Source organism: Equus quagga, chromosome 17, assembly GCF_021613505.1.
Source record: "Equus quagga isolate Etosha38 chromosome 17, UCLA_HA_Equagga_1.0, whole genome shotgun sequence".
NCBI lineage: Eukaryota > Metazoa > Chordata > Mammalia > Perissodactyla > Equidae > Equus > Equus quagga.
Genome location: NC_060283.1, coordinates 13,694,508 through 13,715,168, shown reverse-complemented (window position 1 = coordinate 13,715,168; position 20,661 = coordinate 13,694,508). Strand labels below are relative to the sequence as shown.

Below are 20,661 nucleotides of genomic sequence, written 5' to 3'. Positions count from 1 at the left end.
ATAAACAACAGATATTTTGAAGATAACCCAAGTGGTCATTTGGAATATCTGAGTTGGTCAGGAACTATCAAATATAGTGCACATCCTTACAAATTGCAAGATGGAGTTCAGAATGTGCCAGTCTCGGGGTTATTGGGAACCGTGTGTTGGTAAAGGGATCATGGTGTGTTCATGTCATTTGGGTGACATGGATGTGCTGTGAGTCATTTCTTGTGCATGAGTAATTTATCCATTTTTCTTAACTTGTTTTAACAGGTGAAACACAATTCCAAATTGGCATCCATGGAGAACAACACTGAGGTGAATGAATTTAGACTCTTGGGACTGGCTGACACCCCAGAGCTTCAAGTCCCTCTCTTCATAACATTCACTCTCATATATGTCATCACTCTCATTGGAAATCTTGGGATGATCACGTTGATTCTGTTGGACTCCCATCTCCACAATCCCATGTATTTTTTCCTCAGTAATCTCTCCCTGGTGGACTGTGTTTGCTCCTCGGCTGTTACTCCCAAGGTGATGGCTGGATTTCTCACAGGGGATAAAGTCATCTCCTATGGAGGATGTGCTGCTCAGATGTTCTTCTTTGTGGCTTTTGCCAGTGTAGACTGCTTCCTACTAGCTGTCATGGCTTATGATCGTCATGCAGCAGTGTGTAAGCCTTTACATTACACCACCACTATGACCACTAGTGTGTGCACTCGAATGGCAATAGGCTGCTATGTCTGGGGCTTTGTTGAATCTTCCCTTCACACTGGATTTACCTTCTGCCTTTCCTTCTGCCATTCCAGTGTGGTCCATCACTTTTTCTGTGATATCCCCCCTATCCTGGCTCTTTCCTGCTCTGATATTTACATAAATGAGATTGTGCTCTTTACCTTAGCAGCTTTCAATGTCTTTTTTGCCCTTTTAGTTATCTTGACCTCCTATCTGTTCATATTCATTGCCATCCTGAAGATGTGCTCAGCAGAGGGACGGAAAAAAGCCTTCTCCACCTGTGCTTCCCACCTCACTGCTGTAACCATATTCTATGGAACTGTAATCTTCATGTATTTACAGCCCAGTTCTACTCATTCTATGGACAATGACCAAATGGCATCTGTGTTCTACACAATAATAGTCCCCATGTTGAACCCTATTGTCTACAGTCTAAGGAATAAAGAGGTTAATAATGCTTTCAGAAAAGCAGTTGAGAAGATAAAGATTCTGTTCAGCACATAGTTTTAATTAAAGAGATTATACAATCTGTATAATCAGTTATCTATTTCTGTGTAACTACCTACCACAAAACTTGGTGGCTTAAAGCAACAGCTTATTATTTCTCATAGTTCTAGGATTCACAGGGTCATTACATTGCTGCTTTCACATAAGCTCATTCATGAGGTTGCATATCTTCTACATCATCAACTGGGCTGAAAAATTCAAGACGGCCTTACATTTCTGGATGTTTATTCTGGCTATCCTCTACTTCTTCTCCACATGGTCTTTCATCCTCTAGAAACTGTACCAGCTTCCTTACATAATAATTTCAGACCAGAATTCTCACAGTATGAAAGTAAAACTAAAAGGCTTCTTGAAAGTCTAGACTCCCAACTCACACATTTTTTTTTCTACCACATCACACTAAACAACACATGCCAAAAGGCTGGCTCAGATTCAAGTATGAAGAAAAAGACTCTACTTATTGAGGAAAAGCACTGCAAAGAATTTGTGCCCATACTTAATCTACCATAAATAGGAATTAGGTTAAACTGCTGTGAAAAAGAAAAGCCAAAATATAGTGGCTTAAATAAGATAGCAAATTATTTCTCAAGTAATGTAGTTAATTTAGCAGGGTGGAAGTGAACTATCTAGACTGCTGGTGCGTCTTGATCATTCTGCACCAAGTTCATTCCATGTTGTCTCTTTATACTATCTCCTAAAGTGTTGAAATTCTGCCCTCATCATCCCTATTCTATCTAGAGGAAAGCAGAGAGATGAAATGGAGAAGAAATAATTTCTTTTCAAGAAAGTGATGTAATAGCTGTATCTATTACTTCTGAGTACATTCCTTGGGAAGAATTCAGCCACATTGCCATGAAAACTAGCCGCAAAGCTGACTCAAAATTTAATCTCTAGCTGAGTCCAATGTGCTTATCTGAAATCACAATACTCTGGAAGGAAAAAGAAAATGGATTTTTGAGGAGAATCAGTAGTCTGCCACACAGTTTGTAACTGAATCTGAACTGCTAATCTTGTCTCCAAAACTGAGTCTCTAGCTTTTGTTTTTCCCTCCTGGAAGCTTGTTTCCTAGATCTTGCATTGCTTCTTTAAAAACCCCTTTCTTGACCACTTCATCTAAAATAGGTTTCTAAGTAATCTCTTACTAAGTCTTATCTTTATTGAATTAAATAAATATCTTAAATTATGGTTGTTTAGTTGCTTGTTTTGTGTTTCTTCCAAATCACATGTATTGTTATATTCCTCCAAATTTGCCAGATTTTTTTTTTATTTTTAAACTATTTTATTAAGGTCATATTGGTTTATAATATTGTGTAAATTGCAGGAGTACACTATTATATATGGTTTCTGTGTAGACTACATTGTGTTCACTACCAATAGTCTAGTTTTTATCCATCACCATATATACATAACCCCTTTACCCTCTTTGCCTTCCTGCCACCTCTTTCTCCTCTGGTAACTGCTAATATTTTCTCCTTATCCATGTGTTTGTTTTTCTTCCACATATGAGTGAAATCATGATGTTTGTCGTTCTACCTGTGGCTTATTTCACTTAGCATAGTACCCACAAGGTCCATCCATGTTGTCACAAATGACACAATTTTGTGGGGTTTTTTTATGACAGAGTAGTATCCCATTGTATATATATGTATTCCACATCTTTATCCACTCATTTGTTGATGGGCACTTGGGTTGCTTCCACATCTTGGCTATTGTGAATAATGCTGTGATGAATATAAGGTTGCATAAATCTCTTGGAATTGTTGATTTCATATTCTTTGGATAAATACCCAGTAGTAAGATAGCTGGATCATATGGTATATCTTTTTAAAAATTTTTTGAGAAATCTTCATACTATTTTCCCTAGTGACTGCACCAATTTTCCTTCCCACCACCAGTGTATGAGGATTCCGCTTTCTCTACGTCCTCTCCAATGCTTATTTTTTGTGTTGTTAATTATAGCCATTCTGACAGGTCTAAGTTGATATCTCATAGTAGATTTGATTTGCATTTCCCTAATAATTAATGATGTTGAACATCTTTTCATGTGCCGGTTGGCCATCTGTACATCTTCTTTGGAAAAGTGTCTGTTCATATCCTGTGTCCATTTTTCAATTGGGTTGTTCATTTTTTTGTTGCTGAGTTGTATGAGTTATTTATATATTTTAGAAATTAATCCATTGTCAGGTATATGATTTGCAAATATTTTCTCCCAGTTGGTTAGTTGTCTTTTCATTTTGTTCATGGTTTCCTTTGCTGTGCAGAATCTTTTTAGTATAGTGTAGTCCCATTTGTTTATTTCGTGTATCTCTTTGCTTGAGTAGACATGATATTTGAAAAGATACTACTAAGACCAATGTCAAAGAGTGTACTGCCTATATTTTCTTCTAATAGTTTTATGGTTTTAGGACTTACATTCAAATCTTTAATCCATTCTGAGTTAATTTTTGTGTATGATGCAAGATAATGGTCTCCTTTTGCATGTGGCTGTCCAATTTTCCCAACTCCATTTATTGAATAGACCCCTTTCTCCACTGTATGGTCTTGGTCCTTCATCAAAGTTTAGCTGTCCATACATTTGTATTTATTTTTCTGGGCTCTTGGTTCTGTTCCATTGATCTGTGTGTCTGCTTTTGTACCAGTATCATGCTATTTTGATTACTATCTCTTCATAGTACATTTTGCAGTCACGGATTGTGATACCTCTAGCTTTGTTCATTTTTCTCAGAATTTACATAAATTTCCCACATAGTACTGCTTTTCCCACATCCCATAAGAGTTGGTATGTTCTGTTTTCATTTTCATTTATCTCCAGATATTTTTTTATTTCTCCTTTGATTTCTTCATTGATCCAATAGCTGTTCAATAGCATGTTGCTTAGTGTCCACATATTTGTGACTTTCCCAGCTTTATTCTTATAGTTGATTTCTAGTTTCATAGCATTGTGGTCAGAAAAGATTCTTGATATAATTTCAATCTTCTCAAATTTATTGAGGCTTGCCTTGTTTCCCCACATGTCGCCTATCTGAGAATGTTCCATGTGTGATTGAGTGGAATGTTTTCTATATATCTTTTAAGTCCATCTGGCCCACTGTTTCATTTAAGGCCTCTGTTTCCTTGTTCATTTTCTGTCTGAATGATTTACCTATTGATGCAAGTGGGGTGTTGAAGTCCTTTATTATGATTGTGTTGCTGTCAATTTCTCCCTTTAGGTCAGTTGATAGTTGCTTTATATACTTTGGTGCTCCTGTGTTAGGTGCATGTATATTAATAAGTGTTATATCTTCTTGGTGAAATGTCCCTTTTATTGTTATATAATGCTAATCTTTGTCTCTTACTATCTTTTTATCTTGAAGTCCTCTTTGTCTGATATAAATATGGCTACCTTCACTTTCTTTTGCTTGTGATTTTTATCATCTTCCATCCCTTCACTCTGAGCCTATGTTTGTCTTTAGAGCTGAGATATATTTCCTGGAAGCAGCATATTGTTAGGTCTTATTTTTTAATCCATCTAGCCACTCTTTGTCTTTTGATTGGTGAAGTCAACCCTTTTACATTTAGGGTGATTATTGATATATGAGGGCTTAATACTGTCATTTTATCTTTTATTTTCTGGTTGTTCTTTATTTCCATTGTTTCTTTTTTCTTGTATTTCTGACTGTCATTTCAGTTTGGTGGTTTTCTGTAATGGCTGAGCTGCTACACTTGGTGGGCAGGTTACACTCGTGCAAGCAGTGCTGCCACTTGGGCAGAACCCCTTCACACTAGCTGAGGAACTGAGCCACCAACACTTGGAGGGGGACGTTCACACAAGTGGAGCTGCCATAGAATGGCAGGTGCTCTCTTGGGCCAAACTACTGCTGCTCCACAAGTGTCCTGATGTGGGCTGGACTGCCTCTGCCTACATCACGGTCATGCTGGCTACTATGTGAGGATCTGTGACCTGGATTGCTGACTCTGGGGAGGAGGAGGGGGCTGCTCCCCTAGTTCCACTACTTCCTGAAAGTCCAGTCCGTCCACCTTCAGATATAGACCTGCATGGGGTCTCTCAGGCATCCTGTTGTGCTATGTAGGGAATCCTCTGTGGGTAAATAGATACCCATTTAGCTGTAACTTATAGGGGAGAAATAAAGGGAACAACTCTCTCCACCATGATGCTAACCTCCCAGATTATTTTTAATGTATTTGAAACATTGAGGTGGTATAATTTGCTGATGTATTGGATGTAGGATGTGAGAAAAATAGTAGCTTAATTGCCTAAGGAACTAGAAGAATGAAATGACTACTATGTGAGATGTGGAAGACTATGAAAATAAGAAGTTTGGAGTGAGGGAAGGCCATGAATTTAATTTTGAGCATACGAAGCTTGAGATGTTTCTTGGATACTGTCATCTTAAAAAGCAAATTTTCCTGTTATTTTATTTGAAGATGAATTTATTCATGAATAGACAAAAGAATTGGAATTTGGGATGTACACACTATGGCCAACCATAGGCAAATCCAACAAACAAAGAAAGAAAGCTGCTTTTATATAGAAAAAAGGGGAGTAGGGAGAGGCTGTTCTAAAGGAAAATCCCCTAGGGGAAAGTAACAGTTCAGTGTTTCAGTGGCTTCTCATTGGTTGGGCTGTTGCTGGATGGGGAGAGAAATCGTCCTTCAGTAGTAAAGTAGTTTTACTTCCCATCTAAGATGGATGCTTACCTCTCTTCCTGTTTGGTGTGTAATTAAAGATGTATGCTAGGGTGTGAGAGCTCCCCCATAGGCCTTCCTGACTCCAATTTATTTAAGGTTTCTTTTATTAATTTCCACAATACTGTCAGTAAAGTTTAGCATGGAAATGGAGTTACAAATTTAAGAGTTATCAACATGTAGATAGTATTTAAGCCATGAGAATGAATGAGATCTGTAAAAGAACATAGGTAGAGAGAAGAGAAGTGGTTCAATGACTGAGACCTGGGTAACTTCTTCCAATAGTGGCAAGAGAGATGAGTTACTGGAAGCCAAGTGACGAGAAATGTTTCAACAGGGAATATATGTGTCAAACTTAATATCAAGACCAAGAATTTGCCATAAGCTACAGCAATATGAAGTTGATGGATGAATTTGAGTAGTTTTTGTTCTGTGATGGGGATAAAAATCTCATTAAATGTACACTCAACGTTCTAGTCCATGATCATTCATTGCTTTGCACAGTTATTAAATATTTTGCCAACCAGTATAATAGAGTAAATGCATGTTGTACTTCTCCCAAAGCAGTTAGAGAGATAGGGCTTTGAGACTCTTAATTTGGGGAGGAGAGAAGATGGACAGATCCTAAAAACGTGATTGGCAGCCAAAGTTTTAGCAGAGAGATGGCTGGCAAGAGATGCTTTGGCAGTAGATGATCCTTCATGAAGCTGAGGATTAGTTATATCAAATACTCACTTTGCAACAATTCATAGCTCTGGGCTTTACTTCCCTCCCATTGTTTCTGAACACAAGATTATTGTATAAATTTTTCTTTGGAAAAATGAAGAAGTAGGAGTGATTTATGTCACTTTTGGAGAAAAGCAGCCTAGAGATTGAAACAGAACATGTGCAGGAAGTGCTGTGATACTGGAATGATGAAGAAGTGAGATAAAGGCAGAGATTTGGAATATGCATTGAGAGACAAGTAAAAAAAATACACACAATCCTTACTCAAAGACACCTCAGAAATATTTGGGAAGGTACCAAGCTTTCTGTAGTTAGTTGCTATTTAATTTAACACGTAAAGGAAAGAAGACTGGAGGATTTGGGTTCATCTGAGTTATAATTGAGAGTGAGACAGACATAGTCTAGCCTAAATCAAGTTGAATAAAAATTGCACATTGGTAAAGAAATATTTTCATCTCATTCTCTCGGTGTGACTATTTCACTCCTAGAACTTGTAATGAGGAAAGAAATGGTAAGTTGAGATGATATTATAGTACTATTAAAGAGGAGATAACTCAAATATCACTGCTTTAGTAGAGTCAAACTGCACAAGAATTAGAAGAATTTAAAGTCAGCATTTTGCTTGTTTTTAGGCAGGCAGTCATCACTGACTAAATTCAGTATTATGGAAAGAACTACACTATGATCCAAGAAAGAATAGCACATTATTGACAAAAAAGTTGGTCCAATCAGCTTCAGATCTGGAAGGAATATTAAAGATTATCAAACACCTTTGTACTATGAGAGAGGAAAATGCATGCTCAGCTGACAATTGGCTGCTATACTTGAGACTTTGTGAGTTCTGCTATCCATATTGAGTGCATCTTCCAACTTTCCATGAGTGTCCATTGGTGATTTTTTTCTCTAAAAATACCCACTCCAGGCTCTCCTGTGTTCTAATATCCATTCCAATAGTACTAGATTCAGATATCCAGTAACTTTGAGAGACTTGCTCAAGTTGTACAAGTCTCAAGTGGAAATTTATGAGTAGAACTCAGGTACCCTGACTCCCATAATATAATTCCACCTTTGTTCATATATTATTAAATCAAATTGAGAGGACAAAGTGATTTATTCACCATTAATTATCATAGTAGCCCCTGAAATGTATTCAACTACTTTCCTTTTAGAGTCTTCTAAAATATAATATTAATTTTTTCTTCTTTACATTTACTACCATCTGATTTAGTGTATATATTTAGTTGTTTATTCCATTGTCAATCTCCTCCCTCAGTAATATAACCTCAGGAAAATAAGAATTTTAAACTATTTCTAGCCACAAATCCTAGAACAGACCCTGACCCATAATAGATACTCAGTAAACATTTGTTTAATGAACTAAATACATGGAATACAGATTTATCTGCTGAGGAAAAGATACCTAATGATGTCTCCTTTGATAGCTCCACTTTGCTATTTCAGAAGCATCTCAAATACACCAAATCCAATGGAACTCTATTTTTTGCCTCTAAAACTGTTTCTCCTTTACTCATTTCTGTATCGGTAAATGGCAGCAACACTAACCCAGTGATGCTGTCATTCTTGAGCGCTTCCTTTTCCTTACTCATTGCGTCCTATTTACCAGCATGTCATTTAAATTTTACTTGCATGCAGATGTTTGTCATTAGAATATCCGTTTTCTTCATTTCCATTGCTATGTACTTTGTCCAAGCCACTGCCGTGCATAATCTTGTTCACCACCATAACCTTCAAACTGGTCTTTTCACCCTTCGTCTTTGTGCTCCAATCCCACTGAACTTCATCAGTTCTTAGAACACATGAATTTCTTTCTTTCACAAGATTTCTGCTCTTGCTGTTCTCACTGCCTGAAGTGCTCTACCTGCATCTCTCAATGTTAATAGCTCTGTCTCATTTTGGTTGAAATGAGGCTAAAAAATTGAAAAATTCAAATGTTCTTCCGGCAAAATGTGCACCTTAAATCCCATTCTATTGGATTTTCACTGTCGTCAACTTGGTTAATCTGGGAATTATGTTTCCCAGAATTCCTTTCCCTTAATGGTTCTGAGATTGAACTGACCAAAAGAGGGATACAGTGAAGATTTGGGAGGGGGAATAAAGCGACAGCCATTTTTATCTGCAGGTCTTGTGGTTAAATATGATAATGACAGATCCATAAGCACTTGAGAAGGTTTAGCTTGTCCTCCCTTCTCTTCTGCTCCAAGTCTAGGTCTTCCTGACTATCAGCTCTGATGAGCATCAGTGGCTCCAGGACCACCATTGGACACTTACGGGGAGCAGGAAACATAAACATGGAGCTACACAGAGGCATTCATTCCACAAAAGAAGAGCATTCCTCAGATCTCTTCACTAGTAAACCCTTAGCTGCTTCTCTTTGGTGGCTTAACTTAGCTTCCTTAGCTCTCTTCTTAGCTTCTTAACTTCTAAGCTTCCCTTGAAAACTCCGACTTGATCACCTTACCAGTCTTTCAGTGGGATTGGTGAATAAATTTTCTGTAAGGACTGAACTCTCCCTTTCAGACTTTCACGTCCCCAGTTCTTCCCAGAATTTTTAAAAGTCTACTTCCTCCAAATAATCTCATATCCCCTAACAGTGATTTTGCTTTTCTAGAGAAACCTGACTCATTCAGCCTTTCAAATATTCGTACTGAAAACATTCTCTTTTGTTAGCATCTATCACAAATCCCTGAACATTTTATAGCAGTAATAAAATTTTTAAATTATTTCCATATTTAGTTGTCTCCTTGTCTCTCTCTCCTATAAAGCTGCAAACTCTGTGAGGGCAAGATCTTGTCAGTATTGTTTCTCCCTTGCATTTCCAGGGCTTGATGTGTAATAATGACTCAATAAATGTATAAATTGATTGAATGCATCATTTGAAAATGAGACATAAATAAATTAAGGTATGAAAGCAGACCATTCCTTATTATGTTCATTGAGAGTTGATTTCATGTATTTCCTACTTAATGATCAATTCTTAATAAAAAAAATTGTAAAGGTTTGATATAATCTACTTGATAGTGTGATTTCCACAAACTTAATTTGTCCAAAATGAGGAAATACGAATAGTGAGTGAGAATATAGAAAAAACCCAGCCACATCTCATAAAAAGCTTGAAAATTCTTTTCTAAGGAATTGTATCTTGGGTAATGAACTATAATTATCAGTGGTTGAAATAATGACTCAAAGCTTAATTAATTAGATGTTTATTGAGAAATTAGTATGAGCCAGGCCATAATCTATGGATTGAGGATGATGTTTTTAGCAAAGAAGACAAAGTCACTCCTCTTGTGTAGAGTATGTTCTTGGTGGGGAAATAGATGAAAAGGTTAACCAATTAATTAATTAATAATAGTTGAATAGTGACCAGGACTATGAAAAATAAAGCACGGAGAACAAGAAGGAAACACTGTCAATCAGCAGGTAGGGTGACTATGACGTGGTAATATTTAAGCAAAGACCTGAAGGAAGTGAGGGAGCTTTCTGAGCATTGGCAACAGCAAGTGCAAAGACTCTGAGACAGAAGCATGCCTGGAGTTGTCCAGGAATAGCAAGGAACTGTGTGACTGAAGTGGAGTGAATGAATAGGAGAGTGGTAAGACATGATGTACTCATCTAAAACTAAAGTATCCATAGATGACTGACATTAGCCATTTCACAGTATTTACAGAGAGAAAAAGAGATAGCACTATCACTACTCAGTGTGGGGTTTTTTTTAATAAAATGTAAGAGAAGGTATTCATATTCAGAAAAATTTTAAAATTCCTTTGTCATCTGATCACCTTTTTTGTCCTCTAGCCTTCTTGCTTTTGAAAATTATGATATTATCATACTGTTTTTACCAAATGACTTAATGAAGACAGAAATATTAATTTCTTTAAAATGCTGTATGTATGTAGCTCTAAATAAAATGTGCTAACGAAAAGCACATATTTTTATTTGAAAATCCATGTCACATTCTTCTTCTTTTTGGACTCTTAGGGTAGTTTTTCAACTAGAGGAATAAATGATGTCAGAAATAAATTTATATTATGATACATAAATTAATTATTTTAACTTTTTCATTTAAAACTAGCAACACTTCATCCAAAACTATTAACAAATTTCCCACTCCAATGTGTATGTGCACACGTGGGATTCTTATATACACATCTATTCATGGGTTTTTGTATGCCATGTCTTACATATATGCTTGAATTGCCACATGATAGAAAAAAATATCAACATATGAGTAAATGAGATATAATTAATAAAGTTTATTACAAGAAAAGCCTCAAAATTCTTAAGGTCATCCACACTCAGGACATCCTCATTCAGATATCAAGTATCTGGACATAGTATTTTCTTTTTTCTAGATGATAGGCTTTTGAAGAAGAAATGGTATTACCTCAGTAATTTAAGTGTAGAGTAGACCTTAAATGTGAGTCATTGCATGTTGAAGATCTGAGAGGAATGAAACTAGGTCATTGTGGATCTCACAACTTTAAAAGGCGAAGCCTAGAGAAAAATTTACCTTCTCAACCAACTTCTTGAATGCATTTTTAACCTCTTTGTTCCTCAAGCTATAGACAAGGGGGTTTAGCATTGGGATGACCATTGTATAGAACACAGATGCAATTTTGTCTGTGTCCATGGAATGACTGGAGCTGGGCTGGGAGTACATAAAAATGACTGTCCCATAGAAGATGGCAACTGTAGTGAGGTGAGAAGCACAAGTAGATAAAGCCTTGTGATATCCCTCAGCTGAGTGCATCTTCAGGATGGTGATAAATATGAACATGTAGGAACTCAAGATAACCAGGAGAGCAAAAAAGATGTTGAAGCTTGCCACAACAACAAGGATCAGCTCACTAATATGTCTATCAGAGCAAGAGAGGGACATGACTGCCGGTATATCACAGAAAAAATGATGGACCATATTGGACATACAGAAAGAGAGACTAAATGTGTCCCTTATGTGAACAGAGGCATTCATGAAACCATAGATGTAGGAGCCAACGGCTAGACAAGCACATACACTTGTTGTCATGGTGGTGGTGTAATGTAGGGGTTTGCATACTGCTGCAAAGCGATCATAAGCCATTGATGCCAAGAGGAAATTTTCAACAGTGGCCAAGGCTACAAAAAAGAACATCTGAGCAGCACAAGCATTATAGGAGATGATCTTGTCTCCTATAAGGAGCCCAGCCATGACCTTGGGAGTGACAGCTGTAGAGTAACAAAAGTCCACCAGAGACAGGTTACTAAGGAAAAAGTACATGGGAGTGTGTAGATGAAAGTCCATGACAATCAAAAGAATCATCCCCAGGTTTCCAACTACACTGACGAGATAAATGAGAGTGAAAATTATAAAGAGGGGTATCTGAAGTTCTGGGGTATTGGTTAGTCCTAGAAGGACGAATTCAGTCACTTCTGTGTTGTTTTTCATGGGTGTTGTTTGGGAATTACAATATGCCCTGTAGCAATGAGAAGTAAAGAACAGAGTAATAAAAAACAAGGTTATTGAAGTAAGTTGAAATAGGTAGACAGATGATAGATAAGTGATAGATGTGCAATATTTTATTACAGCAATCATTCTTACTTCAATATTATTCAGATCTAAAGTATATGCTTGACAACAAAATTTAATACATAAATTATCTATAAAGTTACACATTGCTGAAACTGAAAGATCTTCACGGATCATCTCCAACCTTCTAAATTTTGTAAATTTGTAAACTGAGATGTGGAAAAACTGACGTTTTGATCAAGATGACATGTCTGGAATGAATATATCTGTCATTTCAGTTTCCTGAGCCTGGTAAATCTTTATACTTCTATGTTGCTTGTGTGCCATAGACTGCTCTAGACAATATATGTATATTCTCTTGTTTTTCTCAACAACTCTATAAGATTTACTAGTTGTTACCCCTATTTAACTTATGAAGCACAGAATTTGAGTAATGTATTTAAGTTTATAAAATTATTACTACCAAAGCCAATTTTTGAACCCAGGGAAGTTGGTCTTCAGTCCTTTGGTTTTAATTTAAATAAAATTGAATTTAACTCAACTTACAATTACTCATTATCTTCATGGATCTAAACCCAGTGTTTGGGGTCTCATAGTGAAGTAACTGAGACATATATACATAGTAGGTGTAGTGGGATAACTGGAGCCATAGAGGCCTGCACAACAAACAGAGAAAATTCTGAGGGGAAGACATAGCATCGAGTATAGAGCTTGGGCTCTGGGAATAAGTGCATATTAACCCTACCATTTACCACCTAAGGGTCATTGGTTCCAAACCAAGTACGTGAACTTGATCTTCTCCATCCACAAAATGAAGATTGTAATGAGGTCTACCTCAAGATATTGTGAGAATCAAATAGGATAATGTATTAAAAACAATAAGTAAAATGCTGGATGTTCAGCATAGCCTAATAATTGTTAGCTATAATATTATTATTAGCATGGAATGGTAGTTTCCATGTTTGTTTGAGAAAGGTGGCTGGTGAAATTCAAAGATTTAGGTGTGGATGAGTTTTGAAATCTTGTAGCCTCTCTCTTAGGTTTCCTTTTTCTCACACACTTGGTCCACTGAGATTTTCTGTGCCTTCCGGTGTTTCTCAGTCTGTCTTCCGCCAGCATGAGTGGCTGTTCTATCCATTCCATATGAGGCATTGTTTTGCTTAATTTCTTTCTTAAAATCCATATTTTAGCATGAGTTGAAAGAGTTTCCTTTCTTAAACTCATTCTTTCTCTCATTACTATCATCTCACAGTTGAATCACAGAGATTGAAGGTTAAAAGTTCATAGTTTGTTGGCTGAGTTTAGCCTGCATGTTTAAAACCTTCTACATGAATACCATCTTCTGTATGAAGAGCTTTTTAAATCTCTTCTATTTGAATTTGTGGTCATGAAGGATATCTATCATCCATTAATCATTATTCTCTACCATCACCCTACTTCTTTCTTGTCTTCACTTCACCAGCCTCTAAAGTCATTAGGTTTGCCAACTTTTGACAATCATAACAACTTGTATAATGTAGTATGTTCTACAAACAATAAGAAGAGCTAAATGCATGTATAATTATATTTATGCATTTCTGTGATATATATTTATACATATATTTACCTCTACTTATATATGTGCATAAATACACATATCTTGTCATATGATCCTCACAGTAAAGTTGTAAGGCAGATAGTATTATTATTTCCATTTTACTACTGAGAGGACTGAGAATTTGAGAAGCCATGTAAAGCTCTACAATTACACAACTAGTACGAGGAAGATTCAAAATTCAAGACTCAAATACACCTATGACCAAATCAAAAGCCTATGCTTTTAGCCACCTTACCATCAGCATTTGTAGATGTGCTAGTAATAATAAGGATGAGATTATGGGGAAAAGGTTACAACGGAATATGGATATTGCTAATTCAATTATAATACTTCTGGAGTTTAAGGAAGGGTTACTTAACTCTCTTCTATTTTTTTAACCTCTAATGAGAAGACAACAGATAGTAAATAAGACGAAATTAAGACATACTCAATAAGAGCATCACTTATCCTTTTTTTTTTTTTTTTTGGCTAATCTTTTTTTAAAAAGCAGCATCATGATATTCCATACCACCAAACTCCCTAATGATGGAAGTTTTCACATTTGAACCCTAACTTCCACTCACTGTTTCAGACAAAAATGTTCAAAACACCCATTTCTGTGCTCAAATAACTCATAGTAAGTATAGGTGTCCCACAGATTTTTCATGAATTACGCTTCTCACTAAAAATATGTATGGAATGTAGGAGCTTACCTTGCTGTTGGAGAATAAGGGACAGTCAATCCTGAATAGTGAATCTGAAATCAGACATTTCACCATGGAATAACGAATACATACTGTTAGCCACATTTTCTATAAGTTTCTAGCTAAAGATTCCAATATCTCTAAGACAAGTAAAGTTGGAGAAAAGAACCCAACTTGGAGTCAGAAACCTGGATACAAGCCCTGAATCCACCAGTAATTCTTACTATGTTCTTGGAGGAGTTATTTCTGTTCTTCTTATTCATAAAATAAAGAAGGAAATTACCTCTTCCATATAATTCAAAGAATTGTGTCTGGGAATAGCAAGTGAAGGAAGCTCTGTAAAATACCTTGCTGAGAGGTTATCATTTTAAAGTCAATCAATATAGTTTTCATCTTGAGATGTTTACCATGATTGTAGGCTGAGCTCATAGCAAATCCTGAGTTCAGGGGTCAGGGAGCGAGGCCTCTATGTACTAACAACTGTTAATACTAAAGTGATAGCCACTGGGGCTCAGCACAGTCTTGTCCCTCTAAAATTGTGTCACATTGAGTCATATTGGGATTTCAGAGGGTAGCATGGGAATGAGGACGGAGTTATATAGACACAGAGTTCTCAGGGGATGACCTCCACAAGGATATCTCTAGCCTTCATCGCATGTTCCTAAGGAAGAAGCAATTAAATTGCCTGCAGGGACCCAACTCGATACAATGTGGATGCACACATGTTATTTCTTTTTTCCATTTTCTACCTAAAGTACAATTTACAAATAACAATAATATTCATAGTTTTTAGTGTATAAACCTAAAAGCTTAGTCAAATTTATATGGTCACGTAACCACCACCAACATAATCACAGTATAGAAGAGTTTCCATCTTCTAAATAAAACCCATGAGCTTCTTTGTGGTCAATCCCTTTTCCCACCTCCTGCTGCTGACAACTACTAAACTGTTTTTGTTCATATAAGTTTGCCTTTGTAAGAATGTCCTATAAATATAATCCCAGTGTATGTAGACTTATGTCTAGCTTCTTTTACTTAGGATGGTGTATTTCAGATGCATTCATATTGTTACCTATATTAATTTCCTATAACTGTCATAAAAAAGTACCATAAACTGGGTGGCTTCAACAACAGAAAATTATTGTCTCATATTTCTGGAAGCTAGAAGTCTGAGATCAAAGTGTTGGCAGGGGTGGTTTTGTTGGTTCCTTGTGAATTCTGCAAGATATAATTTGTGCCGTGTCTGTCTCTGAGCTTCTGAGTGGTTTGATGGCAAGCTTTTGTCTTCCTACACCACCTGGATCTCTATCTTCATCTTCACATAGTGTTCTCCCTTTGTGCCTGAATGTGTCCAAATTTTCCCTTTTTAAAAGGACATGAATCATACTGGATTTGGGCCTACCCTACTCAAGTATGACCTCATCCTAACTAATTAAATCTGCAACAATCCGTTTTTTAAATAAGATCACATTCTGAAGACTGTGGGTTAAGACTTTGAGAATTGAATTTTTGAGGGGATGCAATTCAACCCATAATATATCAATAGTGAACCCTTTTTTATTATTGCTGAATAGTATCTCATTATATATATATATATATATATATATATACACACACATATATATATTAGTATATATATTCATTTCATATATATATATATTCTGGTAGCCTTGCCATTCCACATACATTTTAGATTCATCTTAACAATACTTACTAAAAAGAGCTTGCTTGAGTTTCAATTAGAATTCCAAGATGTTTGGAAACAGTCATCATAAAGTCTCCCAATCCATGAATATGGTACACCTTTAAACTCATTTAGATTTTTTAAATTTCTTTCATCAGTGTTCTATATTTTTCAGCATTCAGGTATAGCCTTATTTTATTATATTTATACCCAGGTGCTTTATTTTTGAGTGCTATAATAAATGGTATTAATTTTCATCTCAAATCCCCTTTGTTCATTCTTAGAATATAGGAAAGCAATTTATTCATGATAAACTTTGCTAAAGTCACATATTTGTTTCAGGAGGGGGGTTTTGAATATTTTTAAAATAACTTCATATTAAATGTCCTTTTATGGTTTTATAGATATAATTTATGTGACATGTTATTATCAATTAATTAGACACCATTCTTAATGAAAGCATGAGATATTTTGAGATTATCCAACTTATAATGTGTTTTCCAGAAAATCATTGTGTCAAAGGTGGAGACTGCAAAAACTAAGTAAAAATATAGAAAAAAAATATGTCAGCAATACAGAAAATCATCCATCACTCTTTAAATACTCTAACATTTAATCAAAAGGTTTATATTATAGCTAATTCATTATAATATCAGTGGTTCAAAATTCCACATATTGATATAGGTGGACTAAAATCTAGATTAATTTATTCCTTCATTAAACAAATATTTGTTGAGAATCTCCTATGGACATGACACTATTTTAGGTATTAGGGATAGAGTTGTGAAAAGCAGATAAAGTCAGTGCTCTTACGAGGTTTACATTGCAATTGGGGGAGAAATGTATACAGTTGAACAAAAATATACAATAAATCAGTGTTAATCATCCAAACAGAAGATTAATAAGGAAGCACTGGCCTTAAATGACACCTTAGATCAGATGTACTTAGTAGATATATATAGAACACTTCATCCAAAAACCACAGAATACACATTCTTTTCAAATGCACATGGAACATTCTCCAGGATTGATCACATATTAGGCCACAAAACAAGTCTCAATAAATTTAAGAAGATCGAAATAATACCAAGCATCTTTTCTGACCATCAAGGTATGAAACTAGAAATCAACTACAGCAATAAAACCAGAAAAAACACACAAAAAAATGTTACTGAACAACGATTGGGTCAATGAAGAAAACAAAGGAGAAATCAAAAAATACCTAGAGATAAATGAAAATGCACCATGCCAAAATCTATGGGATACAGCCAAAATGGTTCTAAGAGGAAAGTTTGTAGCAATTCAGGCCTACCTCAACAAAGAAGAAAAATCCCAAATAAACAACCTAACCATGCACCTAAAGGAACTGGAAAAAGAAGAGCAAACAAAGCCCCAAATCATTAGAAGGAAGTAAATAATAAAGATTGGAGCAGAAATAAATGAAATAGAGACTAAAAAAAATAGAAAAAATTAATGAAACCAAGAACTGGTTCTTTGAAAAGATAAATAAAATTGACAAACTTTTACCTAGACTCACCAAAAAAGAGATGGCTCAAATAAATAAAATCAGAAATGAAAGAGGAAAAATTACAACAAGACACCTCAGAAATACAAAAGAGTATAAGAGAATACTATGAAAATCTAGACACCAACAAATTGGATAATCCAGAAGAAATGGATAAATTCTTAGAATCAGACAACCTTCCAAAACTGGATCAAGAATAAGTAGAGAATTTGAATAGACAAATCACCAGTAAGGAAATTGAAACAGTAATCAATAATCTCCCCCAAAAAATAAGAGCCCAGGACCAGATGGCTTCCCTGGTGAATTCTAGCCAACATTCAAAGAAGACTTAATACCTGTCCTTCTCAGACTCCTCCAAAAAATTGAAGAGGAAGAGCAGCTTCCTAACTTATTCTAAGAAGCCAACATTATTCTGACACCAAAACCAGACAAGGACAACATAAAAAAAGAAAATTACAGGCCAATATCACTGATGAACATTGATGCAAAAATCCTCAACAAAATACCAGCAAATTGATGACAACAGTACATTAAAAAGATCATACATCATGATCAAGTGAATTTTATTCCAGGGATGCAGGGATGGTTCAACATCTGCAAATCTAACAATGTGATACACCACATTAAGAAAATGAATAATAAAAATCACAAGATCATCTCAATAGATGCAGAGAAAGCATTTGACAAGATGCAGTATCCATTTATGATAAAAACTCTAAATAAAATGGGTATAGAAGGGAACTACCTTCAATGTAACAAAGGCTATATATGACAAACCCACAGCAAATGTCATTCTCAACAATGAAAAACAAAGCTATCCCTCTAAGAACAGGAACCAGACAAGGATGCCCACTTTCACCATTCTTATTTAACATAGTCTGGGAAGTGTGAGCCAGAAAGTCAGGCAAGAAAAAGAAATAAAAGGGATCTAAATTGGAAAAGAAGAGGTGAACCAGTCACTATTTGCAAATGACATAATTTTATATATAGAAAACCCTAAAGAATCCACTAAAAAACTTTTAGAAATAATAAATAAATACAGTCAAGTTGCAGGATACAAAATCAACATACAAGAATCAGTTGCTTTTCTATACACTAACAATGAAATAGCAGAAATAAAAATAAAAAATGCAATCCCATTTACAATTGCAACAAAAAGAATAAGATACCTAGGAATAAGCTTAACTAAAGAGGTGAAAGCTATACACTGAAAACTATAAAACTTTGTTGAAACAAATTGAAGAAGACACAAAAAAATGCAAAGATATTCCATGCTCTTGGATTGGAAGAATTAACATAGCCAAAACGTCCATACTTCCTAAAACAATCTATAGATTCAGTGCAATCCCTATCAAAGTTCCAACAACATTTTTCACAGAAATAGAACAAAGAATCCTAAAATTTATATGGAGCAGCAAAAGACTCCGAACAGCCGAAGGAATCCTGAGGAAAAAGAATAAAGCTGGAGGTGTCACATTCCCTGATTTAAAAATATACTACAAAGCTATAGCCACAAAAACAGCATGTTACTGGCACAAAAATAGACACATAGATCAATGGAACAGAATTGAGAGCCCAGAAATAAACCCACACATATACGGACAGCTAATTTTGGAAAAGGGAGCCAAGAGCATACAATGGAGAAAGGAAGATCTTTTCAATAAATGGTTTTGGGAAAACGGGACAGCCAAATGCAAAAGAATGAAAGTAGACCATTATCTTACACCGTGCACAAAAATCAGCTCAAAGAGGATTAAAGACTTGAATGTAAGATATGAAACTTCTAGAAGAAAACATAGGCAGCACACTTTTGACGTCAGTCTTAGCAGCATATTTTCAAGTACCATGTCTGACCAGGCAAGGGAAACAAAAGAAAAAACAAACAAATGGGACTGCATCAAACTAAAAAGCTTCTTCACAGCAATGGAAACCATCAACAAAACAAAAAGACAACCCAGCAATTGGGATTTTCAAACCATATATCGGATAGGGAGTTAATATCCAAAATATGCAAAGAACTCATATGTCTCAACAATAAAAAAACCAACAACCCAATTAAAAAATGGGCAAAAGATCTGAACAGAGATTTCTCCAAAGAAGATATGTGGATGGCCAACAGGTACACAAAAACATGTTCAACATCATTAACCATCAGATAAATGCAAATCAAAACTGTGAGATATCACCTCACTCTGGTCAGAATGGCTATAATTAACAAGACAGGAAACAACAAGTGTTGGAGAGGATGTGGGGAGAAGGGAACCCTTGTACACTGCTTGTGAGAGCATAAACTGATGCATCCACTACAGAAAACCGTAAGAAGATTCCTCAGAAAATTAAGAACAGATCTACCATATGATCCAGCTATTCCACTGCTGGGTATTTATCCAAAGAACTTGAAAACACAAAGGCATATGTCAGTGTCGCAATCCAATGTACACATCAGGATAGATTCGGAGAGGGCTGATGGCCACTCTGAGTTTATTATAACCAGCATTTCAATATATACATAGCTTACATCTGTCAAACATACACAGGTGTTCTGGATGAAGTAATTAGCGAATGCCAAGAATTCTTAGTGATTTCTCAAGGAGCTCTCCCTCGGCCTCTGTTTTGATATTATCATGTTATTGCTGTGCTCGTATATTTTTATCTCGGAGCAGGCAAGGTCTCCTAGGCAACAATCCCTGCTGCTCCCAATATCAATATCGTGTCTCCATCTGTGCCCCCAGGCGACCGTGCCTGTCTTAGGTTGCCCCACCCTGGAGGTCTTACCCGTCATTGGCTGACCAGCCTTCTCACCTCTGGGTCACAGTTTGTTGGCAAGCTTTTTCCAGTGATTATTAACCCTTCCTGCGTCAGGGGAAGCTACAGCATAAAGAAACATGCACCCTTATGTTCATCACAGCATTATTCACAATAGCCAAGACTTGGAAACAACCTAGGTGCCCATCAAGGACAAATGGATAAGGAAGATGTGGTATATATGCACAATGGAATACTGCTCAG

The 20,661-nt window shown here is 35.9% G+C and overlaps 2 protein-coding genes across 2 annotated transcripts; one reads left to right on the top strand and one right to left on the bottom strand.

Moving 5' to 3' along the window:
• Positions 1-279: 279 nt before the first annotated feature.
• LOC124229327 (olfactory receptor 5B12-like) lies at positions 280-1,221 on the top strand. Its single transcript, XM_046644488.1, has one exon. It carries the CDS (start codon positions 283-285, stop codon positions 1,219-1,221), a length of 939 nt encoding a protein of 312 aa, XP_046500444.1. The 5' UTR covers positions 280-282.
• Positions 1,222-11,137: 9,916 nt separating this feature from the next.
• LOC124229326 (olfactory receptor 5B2-like) lies at positions 11,138-12,082 on the bottom strand. Its single transcript, XM_046644487.1, has one exon. The coding sequence runs from the start codon at positions 12,080-12,082 to the stop codon at positions 11,138-11,140; it is 945 nt and encodes a 314-aa protein (XP_046500443.1).
• Positions 12,083-20,661: the final 8,579 nt, after the last annotated feature.